Source organism: Drosophila serrata, unplaced genomic scaffold, assembly GCF_035046125.1.
Source record: "Drosophila serrata isolate PLE 108 unplaced genomic scaffold, ASM3504612v1 contig_273, whole genome shotgun sequence".
Taxonomy (NCBI): Eukaryota; Metazoa; Arthropoda; class Insecta; order Diptera; family Drosophilidae; genus Drosophila; species Drosophila serrata.
The window spans coordinates 7250-29770 of NW_028257171.1; the positions used below are offsets into that span (position 1 = coordinate 7250).

The 22521-nt window shown below is 34.4% G+C and overlaps 1 protein-coding gene and 1 non-coding gene across 26 annotated transcripts in view; both read right to left on the bottom strand.

Moving 5' to 3' along the window:
- Positions 1-6708: 6708 nt before the first annotated feature.
- The window catches only part of Eip63E (cyclin dependent kinase Eip63E), a 109044-nt gene continuing 93231 nt past the window's right edge, over positions 6709-22521 (bottom strand). For 13 of the 25 annotated variants that reach the window (XM_086834596.1, XM_086834591.1, XM_086834593.1 and 10 more), the window contains 5 exons: positions 21301-21342; positions 12985-13202; positions 11742-11833; positions 7905-8079; positions 6709-7792 (listed from right to left, as the gene is read on the bottom strand). In XM_086834596.1, coding sequence (XP_086690722.1) covers positions 7460-7792; positions 7905-8079; positions 11742-11833; positions 12985-13202; positions 21301-21342 — 860 coding nt within the window. In that variant the 3' untranslated portion in view covers positions 6709-7459. The remainder of the gene's footprint in view (positions 7793-7904; positions 8080-11741; positions 11834-12984; positions 13203-21300; positions 21343-22521) is intronic. The other 12 variants (XM_086834595.1, XM_086834594.1, XM_086834606.1 and 9 more) reach the window with 1 other exon arrangement.
- Positions 12485-12549, bottom strand: LOC147643429 (U7 small nuclear RNA). Its single transcript, XR_015272121.1, has one exon. It is a non-coding gene; the product is annotated as a U7 small nuclear RNA (small nuclear RNA).

Below are 22521 nucleotides of genomic sequence, written 5' to 3' on the forward strand. Positions count from 1 at the left end.
GAACCGCTTTCCGAATTGAAATTAATGCATTTTTGGCTTAATTATGATGTTTGAAAAGCATTGATTATTTAATAAAATTGCCTGTTTTTATACCATTTTGCAGGTTATTCAATTTTTAGTCAGAATCTTTTAACAGCATCAGCAAACGCTGTACGCAGAATTGTTAGCGATTTAAAAACTAGCACAGAACAGCTTTCCGAATTGAAATTTATGCATTTTTGGCTGAATTACGATATTTGGAAAACACTGATTATTTTAAAAAATGCATGTTTTTATACCTTTTTGTAGAGTATTAGTATTATTCAGAACCTTATAACACAATGAAGAAATCATTTCCGACCCTATAAATCATATATATTCTTGATCAGAATGAACAGCTAAATCGATCTAGCCATGTCTTGTGGGAAAATAAATTGTTGGAGATTTTTCCAAAATTTCAAAAAACGATAAGGGGTTACATCATTAAAATTGTCAAAATTTGGCCAAAAATTGAATTTTTTAAATTCAAAAACTGAGTATGCAGATTTGTTAGCGCTATAAAAATTAGCACAGAACCGCTTTCCGAATTGAAATTAATGCATTTTTGGTTGAATTATGATGTTTGAAAAACATTGATTATTTAATAAAATTGCCTGTTTTTATACCATTTTGCAGGTTATTCAATTTTTAGTCAGAATCTTTTAACAGCATCAGCAAACGCTGTACGCAGAATTGTTAGCGATTTAAAAACTAGCACAGAACAGCTTTCCGAATTGAAATTTATGCATTTTTGGCTGAATTACGATATTTGGAAAACACTGATTATTTTAAAAAATGCATGTTTTTATACCTTTTTGTAGAGTATTAGTATTATTCAGAACCTTATAACACAATGAAGAAATCATTTCCGACCCTATAAATCATATATATTCTTGATCAGAATGAACAGCTAAATCGATCTAGCCATGTCTTGTGGGAAAATAAATTGTTGGATATTTTTCCAAAATTTCAAAAAACGATAAGGGTTACATCATTAAAATTGTCAAAATTTGGCCAAAAATTAAATTTTTTAAATTCAAAAACTGAGTATGCAGATTTGTTAGCGCTATAAAAATTAGCACAGAACCGCTTTCCGAATTGAAATTAATGCATTTTTGGCTGAATTATGATATTTGGAAAACACTGATTGTTTTAAAAAATTGCCTGTTTTTATACCTTTTTGTAGAGTATTAGTATTAATCAGAAGCTTATAACACAATGAAGAAATCATTTCCGACCCTATAAATCATATATATTCTTGATCAGAATGAACAGCTAAATCGATCTAGCCATGTCTTGTGGGAAAATAAATTGTTGGATATTTTTCCAAAATTTCAAAAAACGATAAGGGTTACATCATTAAAATTATCAAAATTTGGCCAAAAATTGAATTTTTTAAATTCAAAAACTGAGTATGCAGATTTGTTAGCGCTATAAAAATTAGCACAGAACCGCTTTCCGAATTGAAATTAATGCATTTTTGGCTTAATTATGATGTTTGAAAAACATTGATTATTTAATAAAATTGCCTGTTTTTATACCATTTTGCAGGTTATTCAATTTTTAGTCAGAATCTTTTAACAGCATCAGCAAACGCTGTACGCAGAATTGTTAGCGATTTAAAAACTAGCACAGAACAGCTTTCCTAATTGAAATTTATGCATTTTTGGCTGAATTATGATATTTGGAAAACACTGATTGTTTTAAAAAATTGCCTGTTTTTATACCTTTTTGTAGAGTATTAGTATTAATCAGAAGCTTATAACACAATGAAGAAATCATTTCCGACCCTATAAATCATATATATTCTTGATCAGATTGAACAGCTGAATCGATCTAGCCATGTCTTGAGGGAAAATAAATTGTTGGAGATTTTTCCAAAATTTCAAAAAACGATAAGGGGTTACATCATTAAAATTGTCAAAATTTGGCCAAAAATTGAATTTTTTAAATTCAAAAACTGAGTATGCAGATTTGTTAGCGCTATAAAAATTAGCACAGAACCGCTTTCCGAATTGAAATTAATGCATTTTTGGCTTAATTATGATGTTTGAAAAGCATTGATTATTTAATAAAATTGCCTGTTTTTATACCATTTTGCAGGTTATTAAATTTTTAGTCAGAATCTTTTAACAGCATCAGCAAACGCTGTACGCAGAATTGTTAGCGATTTAAAAACTAGCACAGAACAGCTTTCCGAATTGAAATTTATGCATTTTTGGCTGAATTACGATATTTGGAAAACACTGATTGTTTTAAAAAATGCATGTTTTTATACCTTTTTGTAGAGTATTAGTATTATTCAGAAGCTTATAACACAATGAAGAAATCATTTCCGACCCTATAAATCATATATATTCTTGATCAGAATGAACAGCTAAATCGATCTAGCCATGTCTTGTGGGAAAATAAATTGTTGGATATTTTTCCAAAATTTCAAAAAACGATAAGGGGTTACATCATTAAAATTATCAAAATTTGGCCAAAAATTGAATTTTTTAAATTCAAAAACTGAGTATGCAGATTTGTTAGCGCTATAAAAATTAGCACAGAACCGCTTTCCGAATTGAAATTAATGCATTTTTGGCTTAATTATGATGTTTGAAAAACATTGATTATTTAATAAAATTGCCTGTTTTTATACCATTTTGCAGGTTATTCAATTTTTAGTCAGAATCTTTTAACAGCATCAGCAAACGCTGTACGCAGAATTGTTAGCGATTTAAAAACTAGCACAGAACAGCTTTCCGAATTGAAATTTATGCATTTTTGGCTGAATTATGATATTTGGAAAACACTGATTGTTTTAAAAAAATGTCTGTTTTTATACCTTTTTGTAGAGTATTAGTATTATTCAGAACCTTATAACACAATGAAGAAATCATTTCCGACCCTATGAATCATATATATTCTTGATCAGAATGAAAAGCTGAATCGATCTAGCCATGTCTTGTGGGAAAATAAATTGTTGGATATTTTTCCAAAATTTCAAAAAACGATAAGGGGTTACATCATTAAAATTGTCAAAATTTGGCCAAAAATTGAATTTTTTAAATTCAAAAACTGAGTATGCAGATTTGTTAGCGCTATAAAAATTAGCACAGAACCGCTTTCCGAATTGAAATTAATGCATTTTTGGCTTAATTATGATGTTTGAAAAGCATTGATTATTTAATAAAATTGCCTGTTTTTATACCATTTTGCAGGTTATTAAATTTTTAGTCAGAATCTTTTAACAGCATCAGCAAACGCTGTACGCAGAATTGTTAGCGATTTAAAAACTAGCACAGAACAGCTTTCCGAATTGAAATTTATGCATTTTTGGCTGAATTACGATATTTGGAAAACACTGATTGTTTTAAAAAATGCATGTTTTTATACCTTTTTGTAGAGTATTAGTATTATTCAGAAGCTTATAACACAATGAAGAAATCATTTCCGACCCTATAAATCATATATATTCTTGATCAGAATGAACAGCTAAATCGATCTAGCCATGTCTTGTGGGAAAATAAATTGTTGGATATTTTTCCAAAATTTCAAAAAACGATAAGGGGTTACATCATTAAAATTATCAAAATTTGGCCAAAAATTGAATTTTTTAAATTCAAAAACTGAGTATGCAGATTTGTTAGCGCTATAAAAATTAGCACAGAACCGCTTTCCGAATTGAAATTAATGCATTTTTGGCTTAATTATGATGTTTGAAAAACATTGATTATTTAATAAAATTGCCTGTTTTTATACCATTTTGCAGGTTATTCAATTTTTAGTCAGAATCTTTTAACAGCATCAGCAAACGCTGTACGCAGAATTGTTAGCGATTTAAAAACTAGCACAGAACAGCTTTCCGAATTGAAATTTATGCATTTTTGGCTGAATTACGATATTTGGAAAACACTGATTATTTTAAAAAAATGTCTGTTTTTATACCTTTTTGTAGAGTATTAGTATTATTCAGAACCTTATAACACAATGAAGAAATCATTTCCGACCCTATGAATCATATATATTCTTGATCAGAATGAAAAGCTGAATCGATCTAGCCATGTCTTGTGGGAAAATAAATTGTTGGATATTTTTCCAAAATCATTAAAATTGTCAAAATTTGGCAAAAAATTGAATTTTTTAAATTCAAAAATTGAGTATGCAGATTTGTTAGCGCTATAAAAATTAGCACAGAACCGCTTTCCGAATTGAAATTAATGCATTTTTGGCTTAATTATGATGTTTGAAAAACATTGATTATTTAATAAAATTGCCTGTTTTTATACCATTTTGCAGGTTATTCAATTTTTAGTCAGAATCTTTTAACAGCATCAGCAAACGCTGTACGCAGATTTGTTAGCGATTTAAAAACTAGCACAGAACAGCTTTCCGAATTGAAATTTATGCATTTTTGGCTTAATTACGATATTTGGAAAACACTGATTATTTTAAAAAAATGCCTGTTTTTATACCTTTTTGTAGAGTATTAGTATTATTCAGAACCTTATAACACAATGAAGAAATCATTTCCGACCCTATGAATCATATATATTCTTGATCAGAATGAAAAGCTGAATCGATCTAGCCATGTCTTGTGGGAAAATAAATTGTTGGATATTTTTCCAAAATTTCAAAAAACGATAAGGGGTTACATCATTAAAATTGTCAAAATTTGGCAAAAAATTGAATTTTTTAAATTCAAAAACTGAGTATGCAGATTTGTTAGCGCTATAAAAATTAGCACAGAACCGCTTTCCGAATTGAAATTAATGCATTTTTGGCTTAATTATGATGTTTGAAAAACATTGATTATTTAATAAAATTGCCTGTTTTTATACCATTTTGCAGGTTATTCAAGTTTTAGTCAGAATCTTTTAACAGCATCAGCAAACGCTGTACGCAGAATTGTTAGCGATTTAAAAACTAGCACAGAACAGCTTTCCGAATTGAAATTTATGCATTTTTGGCTGAATTACGATATTTGGAAAACACTGATTATTTTAAAAAAATGCCTGTTTTTATACCTTTTTGTAGAGTATTAGTATTATTCAGAACCTTATAACACAATGAAGAAATCATTTCCGACCCTATAAACCATATATATTCTTGATCAGAATGAAAAGCTGAATCGATCTAGCCATGTCTTGTGGGAAAATAAATTGTTGGAGATTTTTCCAAAATTTCAAAAAACGATAAGGGGTTACATCATTAAAATTGTCAAAATTTGGCCAAAAATTGAATTTTTTAAATTCAAAAACTGAGTATGCAGATTTCTTAGCGCTATAAAAATTAGCACAGAACCGATTTCTGAATTGAAATGAATGCATTTTTGGCTTAATTATGATGTTTGAAAAACATTGATTATTTAATAAAATTGCCTGTTTTCATACCATTTTGCAGGTTATTCAATTTTTATTCAGAATCTTTTAACAGCATCAGCAAACGCTGTACGCAGAATTGTTAGCGATTTAAAAACTAGCACAGAACAGCTTTCCGAATTGAAATTTATGCATTTTTGGCTGAATTACGATATTTGGAAAACACTGATTATTTTAAAAAAATGCCTGTTTTTATACCTTTTTGTAGAGTATTAGTATTATTCAGAACCTTATAACACAATGAAGAAATCATTTCCGACCCTATAAACCATATATATTCTTGATCAGAATGAAAAGCTGAATCGATCTAGCCATGTCTTGTGGGAAAATAAATTGTTGGATATTTTTCCAAAATTTCAAAAAACGATAAGGGGTTACATCATTAAAATTATCAAAATTTGGCCAAAAATTGAATTTTTTAAATTCAAAAACTGAGTATGCAGATTTGTTAACGCTATAAAAATTAGCACAGAACCGCTTTCCGAATTGAAATTAATGCATTTTTGGCTGAATTACGATATTTGGAAAACACTGATTATTTTAAAAAAATGCCTGTTTTTATACCTTTTTGTAGAGTATTAGTATTAATCAGAAGCTTATAACACAATGAAGAAATCATTTCCGACCCTATAAACCATATATATTCTTGATCAGAATGAACAGCTGAATCGATCTAGCCATGTCTTGTGGGAAAATAAATTGTTTGATATTTTTCCAAAATTTCAAAAAACGATAAGGGGTTACATCATTAAAATTGTCAAAATTTGGCCAAAAATTGAATTTTTTAAATTCAAAAACTGAGTTTGCAGATTCGTAATCGGGTAAAAACTAGCATAGAACAGCTTTTCGAATTGAAATTAATACATGTTTGGCTTAGTTATGAGAATTTTAAACTTTGATTTGTCGACAAAATTTGCATATAAAAGTATCAAAAAATATTGATTTATAATGAGAATATTTTATGCTTAATTATTATCGCTACTATAATTCCTTTGCAATACAAACTACGGCATCCCGACGTTAGTTTCCTTTCTTGTTCAATTTATACATTCCCCGCAATTCAACTTTTTTAATTTACTAATTAAATTTTAAATATATTTAATGATATATTTAAACCAAAAAACCATAAAGGCAACTCCTGAGAAAAAGAACCCCCTCTCAGACATGCAACTACTTGACTATAAAAGCAAACACACACACATTTTGAGAGCAGGTGGCGACAGGAGACAGGTGTGCCCATGGCAACCACATCCTCATCCTCATTCTCATTTTTATCCTTATCCTGCTGCCTTTTCCCGTCGTCCTTTTTAGCTTTTTTGCATGCTTTTGCTTCCGCTTTGCCTGGCTGGCAAGAAGTGCAGATTAAATTTGTTTAACATGCTTCCGAACTATGCATATTCCCAGCTGACGTTGATGGCGCCCAGGGGTCAGCTCTCCCGGTTCAGCTCAGGTATTCCGCAGACACAAAGTGTTTATGCCAAGGGAATTGCATATTAGAAAAAATTAACTTTATTCTCTAGTCCCTACTCTCTACACATTTTGGCTCGCCAAATTGATGGAAAAATCTTTGCCAGGCTAAATGAATTGTTTACCCATTGTCAAAGGGGATTAAAAAAAATAGAGAAGGAGGAGGTTGAGGAGCTTAGTGGGCTTTAATTTAATCCCACTTGAAGCTACGCTGCTAAATGAACAATTTTCAGGCTGTATGGCGCCAGTTAATTGCCATCCCATGGCTTGGCAAGTGCACAAAACAAACGAAATAACTTAATGCGATTTTCAAATTGGTTCGTTCAGGCTTTGGCTTCGAGTAAGCCTTAAACTGCAAATTGTTTGCGCTTTACAAAAAATTGTGATTAGCTTGGTTGTGTATTTTGTGTGATTTTTTCGCCTGGAAAAGGCTTACATGGGAAACCTTTCAGCTTAAATGGCATAAATCAACGGGAACTAACGAATTGCACATGGGAAAATGCACTCAATTGGGCACAAAGCCTAGAGAAAAATGAGGAAATTGATTTTCTACATAAACTATGGAATGTTTCCTATAAAACAAATATTTTAGAGTCTGCAAACTCATTCTATGAAGGAAAATTAATATGGAAACCCCTTTTTCGGGGCTGTGCTTCTCTCTTTTGTGTATGAAACTCACCTGGTGGACGGTACCATAACGTGACCACCTCATGCGAATAGGTGTGGCTGGGCACGCTTTTGGCCCGGGCCAAACCGAAGTCGGCCAACTTCAGTTCACCGCAGTCGCTGATGAGCAAATTCTGCGGTTTTACATCGCGATGCAGGACACGCCGCTTGTGGCAGTAGGAGAGTCCGCGCAGCAGCTGGAAGAGGAACAGGCGCACATTGCGATGGTCCAGGCCGCCGGGATGCTTTTCCATATATTGCGACAGATCCGTATTCTATCAAATTTAAAAGGAATATTAGTAAATGCTAGGAAATGGGGAAGATACATATGATAGAGATCTAAAGAGCTTTATCATATATATTTCTATATATCACTCAATTACTCACCACATATTCAAAGACAAAGGTCAGCGTCTCACGCGTATGTACAATATCATGCAGCGTGACAATGTTGCTGTGTTTCAGTTCTTTCAGCAGCGAGGCCTCGCGAATGGCGGTAAAGGGAGCTCCCTCCTCCTCCTGCAGCCGGATCTCCTTCAATGCCACCCGCTGGTAGGTTAATCTGTATAACAGAGAGAGGGAAAAATTAATAAAATAAATACTACAGCTACAGTCGAGGAATGTCCGAGCAAAACACAACAATTGCACAGCTGCCACCGGCAGCAGGGGCAACAAAGAATTAGGCTCACAATTTGTGGTAGAGCTGGAGGGACAAACATTGCCCCAAAATGAACGCCAGGATATCATGGGGAAGGAGAGAAGAGAGGAGCCTTTTGTATATTAAACAGACATAACGACCCAACACGCAGGGAAATGTACGGCAAACACTTAAATTAGGATAAGGGACAGGCCACAGGACACACACCAAGGATAGCAGAGAGATACAGAGAGGATGCTGCATGAAGGCAGTGATGCGGATTTGGATTTTATTTTTTTGCGAGGAAATTGGTGGGGAAAAGGCTCTTGTAATATATATATTATATATAGATATAGTCAAGGCTCATGCGGATTATATTATTTGCTGATTGAAAGCATAAATAAAATGCTTTTTAAGGCTTTAATAAAAGCTAATTGAATGAATTATAAAATGGGAAAAACTATTTTGAATACTAAATATTTGGTTTCTTGAAAGAAATCTTTATCAAATGGATTTTCTATTTACATTTTAATATATTTGCAATAACTAGCTAGTTTTTAGAACCAGTTTTTAAGCTCCTACACAACCTATATACAAATAGTTTCAATTTCCATTGCCTTCAAAAAGAAACTTGACCATAAATCTTCTCAATTTTATTCCCAACACACCGCCAGCACTGTTTAGGGGGATACATTGAATGCAGGATAGCAAGGACACCGTCTTGGAGGATATTTGAAGTGTCAAATTAGGTTAAATTATTTGACACTGCCGCACAGACGCTGGCAATTTATGCGGCTTTCTTTGCCATTGCCAAGGCAACATTCTAATTGGCAAGGCAAACCCACAGAAATCTTCTCCCAAAAAGAAATGTATAGAAAAAAACCCAACGAAAATCCAAAGAAAAGTGGAAATGTAAGCATAAAGTAGTTGACTTTAAGAGCGAAATGCCAAAGTCAAAGTGAATTTATTCAAGTTTTTCTTGGTTTTTATGGCGTGAATGAAGATGTCACTTTCCGCGAATATATCAAAGTGAGAAAGGACACTTTTTGGGGGGCGAAATTCATCACTAATTGGCCAGGCGAGGGTTAATGATGATGATGACTGAAGCGTATCAATTTGTCGAGCAGGATCGTAAATTCACACAGATATATACTCGAAATATCCTAAACTTTTTATCACAGTCATAAAAATCCACCGACTTTTCCTATTTTCCTGCCAAATAACTTTGAATTAAACCTTTTATGTCATATCAAAATGTATTCTAAAACACACACACATTTTATTCCTTGGTTAATAAACCCGCACGCACGTAAAAAGCTTATTTCTTTTGCTGGAAAAACAGCTGCCGGGCTAGAAAGATTTTCCCATGAAAAATGTACCAGCGAAAAGCTGTAAAAATTCCTAGATAATTTTCAAGTGCCAAAGACAGAGAGAGGATGAGTGGGATTCTCAAAGAGGATTTGTCGGATGAGGCTGAAAACTTTGTCTTGTTAATGTTAAAATAATACGATTTAGTTAAGCATAAACCGAAAATTGCGTGCTTCATCACAAGTTGAGGAAAAGTTTTCTGCAAATCAAAGTTCCTCCCCCGGTTGTCCTTTTCTTTTTTTGGCGACAGCTGACCTACTAAATGCTAATCAGCATCTGAAGCAACTTGACTTTCTGCTCGAAGGACTCTCATTCCTTGTCCTTGTTGTTTGTTTGCATAGGTAGGAAAATAGTCGCAGGAGTAGAAAGGAAAGAATTCAAACACAAAGGAAACCAGGACGGGGGAAAACGAAAGTCAAATAGAAGTGAAATCATTCATGAAATCTTTTACAATTGACAAACAGAGCGGGATTTATTCCGGGAAAAAGGCAAGACTCGGAAAATCACAGTGAACGAGAGCCAGCATAAATCTTGAAGGGAAAGTGACCTAAATTCCCATTTGAAAAGGCACACACACAAAAAAGAAAAAATAAACCCAGAGAGTAAGGACAAAGACCTGGCTAGGACGACAACGGGGGTCACATTTCCATTTTGGCAGATAAATTAGAGCGAATTAATTGCATTTCATATAAACAAAAGCTAATTGGAACTCATTTCGCATGTAAGCGCCGTCGTGCATAGCAAATTAGGAGAAAGGAGAAAGGAGGGAGCAGGAAAATGCTGGGAAAAGCAGGCTAATGCTGGGAAAACTAGAAGATGTAGGGGATGTGGACCCGAAACAACTTTGTTCGTTTTTCACGTAATGCCCATTGTTACAGGCTGAACTTTGGGCCGACACCAAAGCAAATGATTGTCAAATAAATCAAAAACAAAAGGCAGAACCAAGATGAAGTGTTTCCTGGGAAGGAGGAAAAACAACGAGTTGGGTGGAGATACAACAAGAAGAATTGCTCGTTGGAAAAACAAGGAGAGTTGGGCATTGGAAAATCGTAGTTAGGTGAGGCAAGTGCTTATGACAGACAGACGGCAAAAGGGGAGTCACGGGGCGCATCTATCATCGGAAACGAAGGACAGCCACCAGGCTTTGAGTCCTGTCAAAAAGGTGACGAAGCTGCTTTTACCCGGATTTCACCCTCAATTCTTTTTCCAGGCCCATTTGTCAAATTATGAAGGCAGGACCTTCTCTTCGAACTCCCAGCTCCCAGAAACGAACTCCGAACTCCCAACTCCATTTACCATTTCCCCCAACTCCCAATTTTGGCTTAAACAACTGAAATCAGGGCCAGACGAGGCGCAAATGAGCCAGCATTTTGTACTGCCATGTTTTCAGGGGAAAAATTAGGAAAATGGAAGTGGAAAGTCCAAGGGAGTCGGCTCAATTGTGAGAGAAGTTTTACTGAAAAGTGTGTGACCAAGCACTGAGGTTAACAATTTAGTTTAGGGTCAGAATAAATGTAAGATTTACTAATTAATTTGTTATAGAATTGAACCCTTTTCATTAATGAAGTTTTAGGGAAGAAAACACTTCATTTTCTGTATCTTTCAAGCTTTCTTCAGTCCCAAAACTGTTAGAAAGGTGTTTTAAAACTATATTTTTAAAGTTTTTCTTCAAGTTTAGAGCACAGTTTTCCCTCAGTGCGGAGTTAGGCCAACTAAACACAAAGGAAAAAGGGAAGGAAAGGAGCTTGGCAAAGGGGAAGCCCCTGCTGCAATCTCTCCTTTTCTCTCTCACTCTCTCTCCGGGTGACCCACATAGCCTCAATTCCTGCCCGGGACTGCTGCTCTTCCTCCTGCTCGTGATTGATAGCCACATTTGCATGGTCCTGGGTACTGGTAATGAGTCTGCCAACGGGGACAAAGAATATTTTCAGCCAAAAAGGAGCTTCGCAGGATGCAGGACGAGTGGGGAAACTAGCGAATAAATCAAGGCGAAATGACGACACACATTTTTTCTGCTTATTTTTTACTTTTTTTTTTCTTGTTGTTCCTTAAAAAAGGGAAATCCATTTTGATCGGGGTCCATCAGAGAGCAAAGACTCAAGCTGAGCGCCATAATTTTTTGTTTAACCCAGTGACACGGCAACCCCTTTATTTTTTTGGGATATTTATGGGTGTGGCATGCATACATGTATGGTATATGGTTCGGTTTTTTTACTCACTTGCTAAATCCTTTGTAGACTGTCGCATAGGAGCCTTCGCCCAGCGGTTCGAGCTTCACATAGGCCTCCTGCTTGCCAAATGGGGAGTCGCCCTGTTGGGATTTGGGGGTACAAAACAAAAAAATATAGAACAAACACATGGAGTTGAGTGAAAAGTATATCATTGTGTTGGTTAATTAATTAAGCGAAAAGTTAGTTGGCATTACGTTGGTGATGTAATCAGTAATGGTGAATGGTTGCCAAGTGCTGTGCCTTTCAATTACCTAAACAGCACATGTTTGTTTTGTATATATGTATATATATTCTTTTTGGCTTTGTTAATTTAATTACTTAATATAATGTTTGGCTGTTTCCATGAGTAGGGTAAATATTTGCTTGAATTTTTATTTGTAGCATACAATTATTTTCCAGCCTGAAAGTATGTGGTAGAAATGTATTCTATATGCTCTGGCAGTTCATTTATTCGCCGTTAAAGTGGCTGGTGGCGTTAAAGTATGTTACAAAGTGTCATTTATCTTTAAAATTGAAATTTAGTACTGATAAAATAACTAGGAATACAATTTCGCATTTATGGGATATAAAATACATTAAAGAAAGGATTTTTTCATACAATAAACTTATATAGATACTTCCAAACAATAAGATTGGGATTCTTTTACTTTAATTTTGTTTTGTATCTTTTAATTGTTTTAATTTATCTTTATATCTTTTTCCTTACTATTTAAATGTGTAATTTATTTATTTTTGGAACACTCAATGCCTAGACAAAGGGTCCCACCAAGACAAATTTCAAAGAGAATTAAAATTTTCAATGACAAACGAGTCTCTGCTGTGCCTACTCCTTGCAGTAAGAGTTAGTAGCGGTTGGGAATCATAAGTGCAGCAGAGCGAGAAGTCAAAGTATCTATAAGTATGCAACGAAAAGTATTGGGGGTGGTTTCACTGCTAGATACAAGATATGTATATCCTTGCAAAGGGATTTAGTCAATGAGAAACAGATTTGTTAGCTACCAAACTTATAGTTCAAGGCAGTTTAATTATTACTTAGCATTTTAATTTATTATTAAAGGATGACAAATTTAGTAGCTATCTGTATTCTGAGCATTTCTTTACATTACTTTCATTTAAAAACTAGTAGATTCAAGTGCCAAAGTAAGAAGCCAAGCAAAGATACTTAACCCTCTCTAAATAAAGCCATTTATAAAACCAGAGATTATAGAAATAAATTGCAATTTCTACTTACACCAAATGCACTGAATCGTTTGCGTCGCGGATGCGGATCCTGCTTGTTAAGAAAGACCTCGGACTTGGGTCTGGGCGGCTTCTTGGGACGCATGACCACATGCGAATGGTACTTCATCTCCTCCCGGATGTCGTCGTCCAGCAGTTTGCTATCAGAGGACACAGACAGTTGTCTCTGGACGCGATCGTGGTGGTCGGTGCTATCCGTGCTGCGCCAGTCTACAGAAAAAAAACCATACAAAAAAACAAAAAGGGAAAAGGGAATACTTGAGTAACTTCCAGGCTCAAAACAAAGTAAAGCAGGTGAGAAAAAAATGGGCAGAGGGCAAAGGACCAAAGGTAAATGCAAAAGGCGGCAAAGGAAAAGCCGCTTAATGAGCAGTCCGGAGCACAGGCCCACTTAAAAACCAAATTAGTGGCCCCGACAACAACAAACCTACGAGGAGTGAGCCCAGACAAGTGGATAAAAGCCGTCCGAAAGGACTAACCAGGACCTCCTTAGGCAGGTACACAGGCAATCCAAGCTTAGAGTATTTAAAACAGAATTAAGTTAAACTAGGCAACAAAAAAGGGGAATGTTTAACTTAGACTTTTATATATTTTGTAGATAGTTGAGGCTTTCATTTAAATTAAATTATAAAGGTTTCGTATATTCTTATTTATAGAATTAACATTAAATTTTAGTTTGCAGAACTTTATATGATTTCAACTACAAAAATCCTCTCTCATTGAATATTTTTATAATGAATGCTTGATTTTTTGTCAGCGTATGAAAATAATTACTGAATGGTCTTCACAATTTCCCATTTCTCGGCATAATGAGCACATAAAAAATGTAGAGAAATGAGGAAAGAAATTCAGACTCAGGACTCATTATGGACATCATCAATATAATGAAGGATTTCGAGAGACCGTCTTTGGGACGAAATAAATCGAGTTTGGCCAACCTTGAAATGGTTGGGAAAACTCAGGTATGGAAATTCAGCTGCCGCCGGGCGAATTTTCCAATGTTTACCTCGTCTCGTTATAATAAAATGTTTCAAAAGCCACCGCAGCAGCAGTAGCATCTGGCGAAAGTTGGTCTAGGACAAAGTTTTGCAGTCGAAACAGGTGCAAAAGCTGGAAGCTGTGTGCTACCTGGCCAGGGACGGCTACCGGCTGGGACTGGGTCACCTAGTAACCTGCTGACTATACTTCTTCATTCATTCATTGACTTTGCGGGAGGAAAATCCCTCCACAGTGTCACCTTTTTAAGGTATTATAGTTTCAGTCAGAAGCTTGAAAAGCAGTGAAGGAGTCATTTCCGACCCTATATTTTATATATATTCTTGATCAGAATCATCAGGAGAATCGATCTGGGTATGTCTGGGAGAAAAATAAATTTTTGAAATTTTTTCGAAATTTGAAAAAATGATAAGGGGTTACATCATTAAAATTGTCAAAATTTGACAAAAATTTGAATTTTTTTAAATTTGAAAACTGAGTATGCAGTTTTGTTAATCAAGTAAAAACTAACATAGAACAGCTTTCCAATTTGAAATTAATAATTTTTTGGTTTAGTTATGAGTTTTTTAAACTATGATGTTTCGAGAAAATGGTCTGTTTTTATACCTTTTGGCAGGGTTTTATGATTTTAGTCAAAAACTGACAATAGCATCAACAAACGCAGTATGCAGATTTGTTAGTGCTATAAAAACTGTTACAAAAATGCTTTCTCCATTAAAATTATCGCAATTTTGGCTTAATTATGATGTTTGAAAAACACTGATTATTTAAAAAAATTTCCTGTTTTTATACCTTTTTGCAGGGTATAAGTATTAACCAGAAGCTTAAAACACAATAAAGAAATCATTTCCAATCCTATAAACTATATATATTCTTGATCAGCATCAACTGGCGAATCTTTCTAGGCATACAGGAAAAAAACAAATTTTTTGTCATTTTTGAAAAAATGATAAGGGGTTACATGATTAAAATTTTCAAAAATTGCCAAAAAATTTAACAATTTAAAATGTTAAATTTGGTATGCAGATTTATTAACCTAATAAAAATTAGCATAGAATAGCTTTCCGTATCAAAATTAATAACTTTTTGGCTTAGTTATGAGAATGTGAATCTTTGATATATCGAAGAATTTCTCATATCTCTCATGTCTCATGTTTTTAAAAGTTTTTAGGTATTTTAATTTCTTACTTATAAAACCCCAAAGTAAAATTAATTATATTTACTATAAAATACAAACGAAAACTCTGCCCCACTGTTCAGATAGAGAGTTCACGCCCACCGAGAGTGTTCTCTGTTTGTTTGGTTTTCTATTTGAGCACTAATTACATTTTAAATTATATTTGCTTTTCCCCAGCGGTGCAGTTCGCCCCGCTAACCGTGACTGACTTTTCCGGGGGGGTGAGGGTGGTGTGTGTGGTGCGGTGTGGAAGGGCAGGCTTTCAGCTAGGAAAACCCAGGTGCAGCAGCATCTGCTTTTCATTTGAAATATTTATATAACAAAGTTGCAGCTTTCCTCGTAAATTGCCTGGCCCCCTAGGAAGATATTGGATTTCTCTAACCGGAACTTAAGCTTTAAGATTGAAACTTTTCTTTACCATTTCTTTTTTTTTTGGTAGAAAACCCAAAGACACACATAACACTAACACTAAAATGAATGGCATATATATGGCATGAATATTTTCCACTTTGGAATTCGCAACATGTTTCCCATTCAAAGTGCCAACTTCAACTGTATTTTTCACTTATTTCTTTTGCCTTTTTTTATTTTGGGTTTTTTTTTCTCGCGCCTCCCGCGCCGTATCATAAAAAATTTAATATTCACTGGCAAGATGTTCTTCCGGCAAGAGTTTCCTCTCCTTTTTTATTCCTGCAGAATGCTTGAGAAATTACTAACATAAAAATTAAAAATTCAACAGCAGCTGATTGTAGAAAAGAAAACTTTGAGCGGCCCGCAGAGAGCAATAGAGGCGGGGGGTGGATTTTCCGAAAGAAAAGCTGACGAGCAGCCGTTGAAAGATGATCCACCAAAGGGAGGGAGGTAGTGAGAGAAATAATTTTATTAAAATACTATCAATACTACCAATAACGAAACTCGATAATATAAACTATATAAAATAGAATAAGATTTACAAGGAAGGATATTTATAGAACCCGTAGGAATATGAAAATCAGTCTGCAAAATATGATTTAAATTAAAGAAAGCTTTTTAAAATAAAGTGAAAAGAAAGTTTAGGGATTTATCAAGTGGTCTTTACTTGATTTTAATAATATATAGACTCTTCTCTTCTATTTCTCCATCTAACTCCCATTTTTCCTCTGTGCATTTCTTTACACATCCTTAGCTTCCTCATGTTCCGTATCCTGACAGCGATTAAATGCGCAATATGTGCCATAAATGAGCCAAATAAAAGAAAAACTTCAATAAAGACGAATATATATCTCAAAATGCTCGCTTTTCCCAGAGCCAGCATCCTCCACATCCCTCATCTCCTGTCTAGCCGCTCGAGTGGAATGGCATTTGGCGTCTTCCTTCTCGTCCTGGCAAATCAGCGACGAAAGGAAAAGGGCAACAAACGATGGCAAAAGCATTTGATTTGCAAAAATTGACTGAGCAACAAACATTCATCGATAGAAAAGTGCCTGTCAAATTGGAAAATGAGAGGCGAAGTTGTAAAAATTGAAGTGGGAATGTAGCCAGCAAATGTCAGCTGAAAATATAGTTTTCCTATATATTTTTTGGCAACGATAATTGGATATATATATGTATGAGAGAGTGGCAATTCGAAAGTGTAGCTATTTTTTGGCATGGCCTTTTTTCGGGTCATCAAAACGATTATGATTATTATTATTATTGCTATTATGATGTTGCCAATACATATAGATAAATATCGATTGAGATGTTTTGCGGTGAATTGGAGCATAAAAATGGCTTACAAAAGCCTTAAGGCAGACATTGTGGCAAAGTTATCAAGGGGTTATTTAGTTTATTACTTAGTTTGAGTAGGTTTTCCATTTAAAATATTAAAGAAATTGAAAGAAGGTTAGTTTTGTAGATACATTTTCATAAGAACAGTCCTACATTGACTTCGTTCCGTGAGTCTTTAATTCAAGTTCCTTAAGTTTCTTTCATTTTGCAAAAATCTACAATGTTATGAAATCTTTTCTCTTGGATGGAACACCTTTTCCCCACCTTATCTCACCGTGACACACTTTGGTTTTATCTACCTGACGCTGCTTTTTCGCCATCACCCCGAAATCCCTCCCATAAACTTATTTAGTATTCCATTTTTTCCACTCAACTCTTTTCTTTATCACCCTCGCGGCGGGCTGGCCTCCGCGCTGATATTATATTTTCCCCTTCAACGCCTTCGTATAAAGTTTTATTGCATTTCCCTTACATATCTTTTGGCTACAAAAAAACCAGAGATACAGTATATAAATGTGAAAAATCTGTGACGCGAAAATCTTGAAATGCAAACAGAAATCAGTACAGGAAGCTGTCGCCGAAAAAAATGCGGCGAGAACTAAAATGAAAGAAGATAAGTTGCGGGGAAAATTCGCTTGTAAAATGAAAACAATGGAAATTATGCAAGCGCACCAGGAGGAGTGAGAGAGAGCACTCTCCAAAAAATGAAATAAATATAAAAAGAAAGCATAAAAATAGCACCGGGGATCCTGGAGAAGGAAGAGGAAAAGGATGGGAGGCTGTCGCTGATGTCTGGCATCCTTCGGCCCTCTCTCTCTTGTTGATATAGTTATGCAAATGCTATGCAAGGATGTCACGTCCTGCCGCTGACTTAAAGCCACGCACACATGGGACATACACCAAGTGTGTGTGCCAGGGGAGAGTGAGTGTCCTTTTCCTCAGCCTTACTATTGCACTCGAACAAATTATTAGTATATAAAATATATACAAAATAAATTGTTATAGTGAATTTTATTCCACAGTAAAAACTACAAGGAATCAGCTCCAATTAGGAAGTAAAATACTTCAAACTTTCATTGTTGTATTTTTATAGCCCTGCAGGAAATTATGATTTCAGTCAGGAACTCAAAAATCGCTGAAGGAATCATTTCAGACCCTATAAATCATATATATTCTTAATCAGAATCAACAGGAAAATCGATCTAGACATGTCTGGTTGAAAAACAAATTTTCGAAATTTTTGGCAAAATTTAAAAAAATTATAAGGGGTTACATCATTAAAATTTTCAAATTTCTACAAAAAATTAAATTTTCTTATATTAAAAACTGAGTTTGCAGATTTGTTAATTGAGTAAAAACTAGCATAGAACAGCTTTCTTAATTGAAATTAATGATTTTTTGGCTTAGTTATTGGTTTGTTAAACAAGAATTTTTCGAGAAAATGGTCTATTTTTATACCTTTTCGTGGGTTTTTATAATTAATTTAAACCTTTAACATCATCAACAAACGCAGTATGCAAATTTGTTAGTGCTATAAAAACTAGCACAAAAAAGCTTTCCCAATTAAAATTGATTAAATTTCGGCTTAATTATGGTGTCTGAAAAACTATGATTTTTCAAAAAAATGTGCTGTTTTTATACCTTTTTGTAGAGTATTAGTATTATTCGGTGGCTTATAACACAATGAAGAAATCATTTCCGACCCTATAAACTATGTATATTCTTGATCAGCATCAAAAACTGAATCGATCTAGCCATGTCCGGTCAAAAAATAATTTTTCGAAATTTTTTGCAAAATTTAAAAAAATGATAAGGGGTTACATCATTAAAATTGTTAAAATTTGACAAAAAATTGAATATTTTAAAATGTTAAATTTAGTATGCAGATTTATTAACCTGATAAAAAGTAACATAGAAATGCTTTCCGATTTAAAATTGATGCTTTTTTGGTCTAGTTATTCGATTTTTAAATTTGTAATATGCCGAAAAATTTTCATATAATAAGATCAATACTGATTTCTGCAGCACCTCTAATTAACTCACAATATTTTTTCTCCCTGTGCAGTATTTGTGTGCCTTAAGTCTGGGATCCCCTCATCTGTCCTCTGTTGTCCTTTTGCATTATTGCATATTATTGTAATTTCTGTTTGCTATTTGTTTTTGGCTTTGCAACAATATTTATGTCTCTGGGGCCTGTCTGGAGGCTGCATAAATGTCATAAAAAAAAGAAGCAGCGAAATCACAGCGGCTTGTTGCATAATGCTGAGTGGGTCAGCTGCCACGCCCCTTTTGTAGTGTGTGCCACAAAATAAAAAAGAAAAGCATAACCAAAAAGAGAAAGAGATAGAGAGAAACACAAATGGGAAAGCCCCATAAAAAATGTGCACATAAAAGTTTTTACTTTTCATTTGCATAAGGATTGGGTGGGGAATGGAGTAATATTCCATTCTCATTTTTTGTTGTTATATATGTAAACACACATGTATAAACCTATATATTGTTATTCATATGTGCGTGTCGAGCATTTGCGTAAAAATTTAATAAAGCGACACTCGAAACTCGACACTTCCGTTTCCCAATTTATAGGGTTTTTCCTTGGCCAGGATATGGCATTTTGATAAGTGCAATGCCCATCGACAGCGGCGAATTCCAAATTGCCAAAAACGAGAAAGAGAAAGAGTAGGAGACTCGAAATTGTTTGCCAGAGTTTCTGCTGAATTTTCGCTGCCGGAAAAACCATGAGGTTTTATCAGGCGACATCTTATAACCCCTCGTTTTTTGTGCCACCCACCCACAACACTCGCTGTTTATGTTTGTGATTTATTATTCAAGCAAGAAATTAAATTTTCTCTTTTTACTGCACTCCAGCATCGAACTCTCGTCCTTTTTGGGTGTATTTTGGCATCTCTTTGGCATCCCAAAACCCCCTAATATTCCCAGCCTCCCATTGCTTTTTCCGTTTAGTGCCTAAAATTTATTGTGTTGTTGTAGAATTCAATTACAATGCGGACGAGAACGAGGACGAGAACGATGCCGAAGACCAGAAAGACAAAAATCTACTGAAAATAGGGGAGTTTTTTTCGGTTTGGAGTTCCTTCCTGAAAGGATATGCAATGTTGCATCCTTAAATGTTTGTTTTCAATTTCAAAGCCCCCCAAACAGAAAAGTTGGTTGGCAAAGTCCTCTGATTAAAGGGGATTTAAATTGAGTAACAATTCATAGATTGTGGAAGTTTCTTTTGATATTTCAAAAGGGGTTTCTTTGAGATTCTCGAAATTTGATGAGGAGTTCTTTATATGGTGAAAATGTATGCAATTATTCGTGCTTAAATGTTGATTTTTGATTTAGAAACTTTGCAGTTTAAGCTTGCACTTTTTAAGGCATTCAAATGCTGGAAAATTTAAGAATTAATTAATGGAAACATGTAAATCAGAAGTTCTTTGGATTCCCAATATTTAAAAGTCCATTTCCTAAAGCAGAAGCTCTTAAAAATGAATTATTACGATATACCTTTTTTAATAAATTTAATGTAGGTTTTCAAAGATTTAGTGCTAATTTTGTAACTAAACTATATAGTTTCTACAAAGATCGTATTTATTAGTGTCCTGATTTGTTTCTTGCACAATTATTTACCTCTTACAAATCAAAAACCCACTTCACCCCAAAGCAAAAAGCCAATCAAATAGTCCTAAATTGTCTATAAATTACTATTCCATCTGCAATTGAAATGTCCTTTTTGAGACAACTTCATATTTTAATAGTCAGTCGACTCCTTCGTTCAAAGTTGTTTGCCTTGTTTAGCATTCAAGATTTATAGTTGGGACAAAATTCAATTATGGCAACGATGACAACCTTTTTGGGTACGAAGACTGCATCCTTGGAATCCTCGAATCCCTGAATCCTTGAATCCGACGCTAAGCCAATGGGCTTGTGCAAATGTCTCAATTTAACAATATGACAATGACGGCCCGCTGCGTTTTGTCATTACTTTTGGCTGTCGCCTGCATTCGTCCTTTTGCCTTTTTCTCAACCCCTTGCAAATATATACATATATATATATATATATATATATTGACAAAAGGATACGAATCCTGTGAGCACAACAACAACTAGCTCCGACTGCTTGACATCTATTTTAATGACATTCTGAAAGCTTTGGCGCATAAAATATGGCAATTTAAATTGCTGTCCGAGAAAACTATTAAAAGTCTGGCGTATTTCCGGTGGCGGAAGGGTAAAAAAAAAACTGGTATAAAAATAGCAAGAAAGTCAAGACATGCTGAAGCTTCTGCTGTGCAACTAAAGGATATTCAAAGTAATACCAAGGATATGCTAGGGGTTGTGGGGTGGGGTGGTGCAATGGAATAATAATAAAAAGCATTTTACCTTGTGGTTTGTTATTATCATTTTTTATCGCAGACTCTTGTGCTAAAAAGAAAACAAAAGGGAAAGAAAGGTTGGGGGAAGAAAAAGGTTAAATTAAAAAGTGTTTCATTCATAAGAAGCGGTAAACTATGTTTTGTAGTTGGAAACTATTTAAAACTAGGAAAAGTTTTGGCAAGTGTGTAAGAAGTGCAAAAGGTGAAAAGCGGTTAGGAAAGTGCAGAAAGGACATAAAATATATAAATCTTTAAATTATTAATGCTTAAGCTGTGTTTTTATCCACTCGGGTACAGAGTTTATCAAAATATTGTTCTGATTTTATGATTTACAATCAATTAAGTATGTTTTTGATGGCTTTTTTCCCCTTTGCTCTTTTGCTCCTTTGCGGGGTTGTGTCCTGTGAACTTTGTTGACAAATAAAAGCATAAATCGCGCGTAATAATTGGCCGAAAACAGGAAAAGCCAAGCCAGCGAAAGGAAAGCACATTTAATGGCTTATACACAAGCGCATTGGACATGGTCAGGAAAACGAAGGACAATAAAAGCCAAAGCAAAAACGTGGAGAGTAAGCGAGTGAACACATAAAAGTCGTTAAAAGATTTACTCTATTTCAGGGATAAGTGCACAGAGAGAAAAGAAATGAGAAATTTATTAAGGAACTCCTCGTTTTGTTTGTAGTTTGTAGTAGGAAAAATATAAAGAAGCAAAGAAATAACAATATTTATGGTAAGGCCAATAATAAGACTCATCTTCCTATATCTATATCTATTGTTAAACATGTAAATATCAAAGTTGTAAAGGTTTTACTCTCACATTTTCTTCATAACAAAAGATTTACTAAATCCTTTTTCTCTGTGCATCGACAATTTCATGTGTATTTATTCCTCCTTTTCGCACTTTTCCCAGCTTCCTCGATTTATATTGAATAAGGAATTGACATTTGATTAGAGATTTCGGTTTTACTTCTGGGACTCCTTCTAGTTTCTGGTCGTGAGAGCGTGCCTGGGATTTTGGTTTGGTTTCACCAGTGTGTTCATCACTTCCAATTACACGTTTTATTTATTGCAGAAAATATGGTGAAGGAGCACAGCAGTAAATTGATTTGTGCGTCAGGATTAGCAAGGATATATACTGAATGCTCAAGGATTTCCACTTGTCACTCAACGATTGGACGGTGTGTTTAATTACTCAAACCCGAGACTCAAACAATCGATTTTAAGAGGG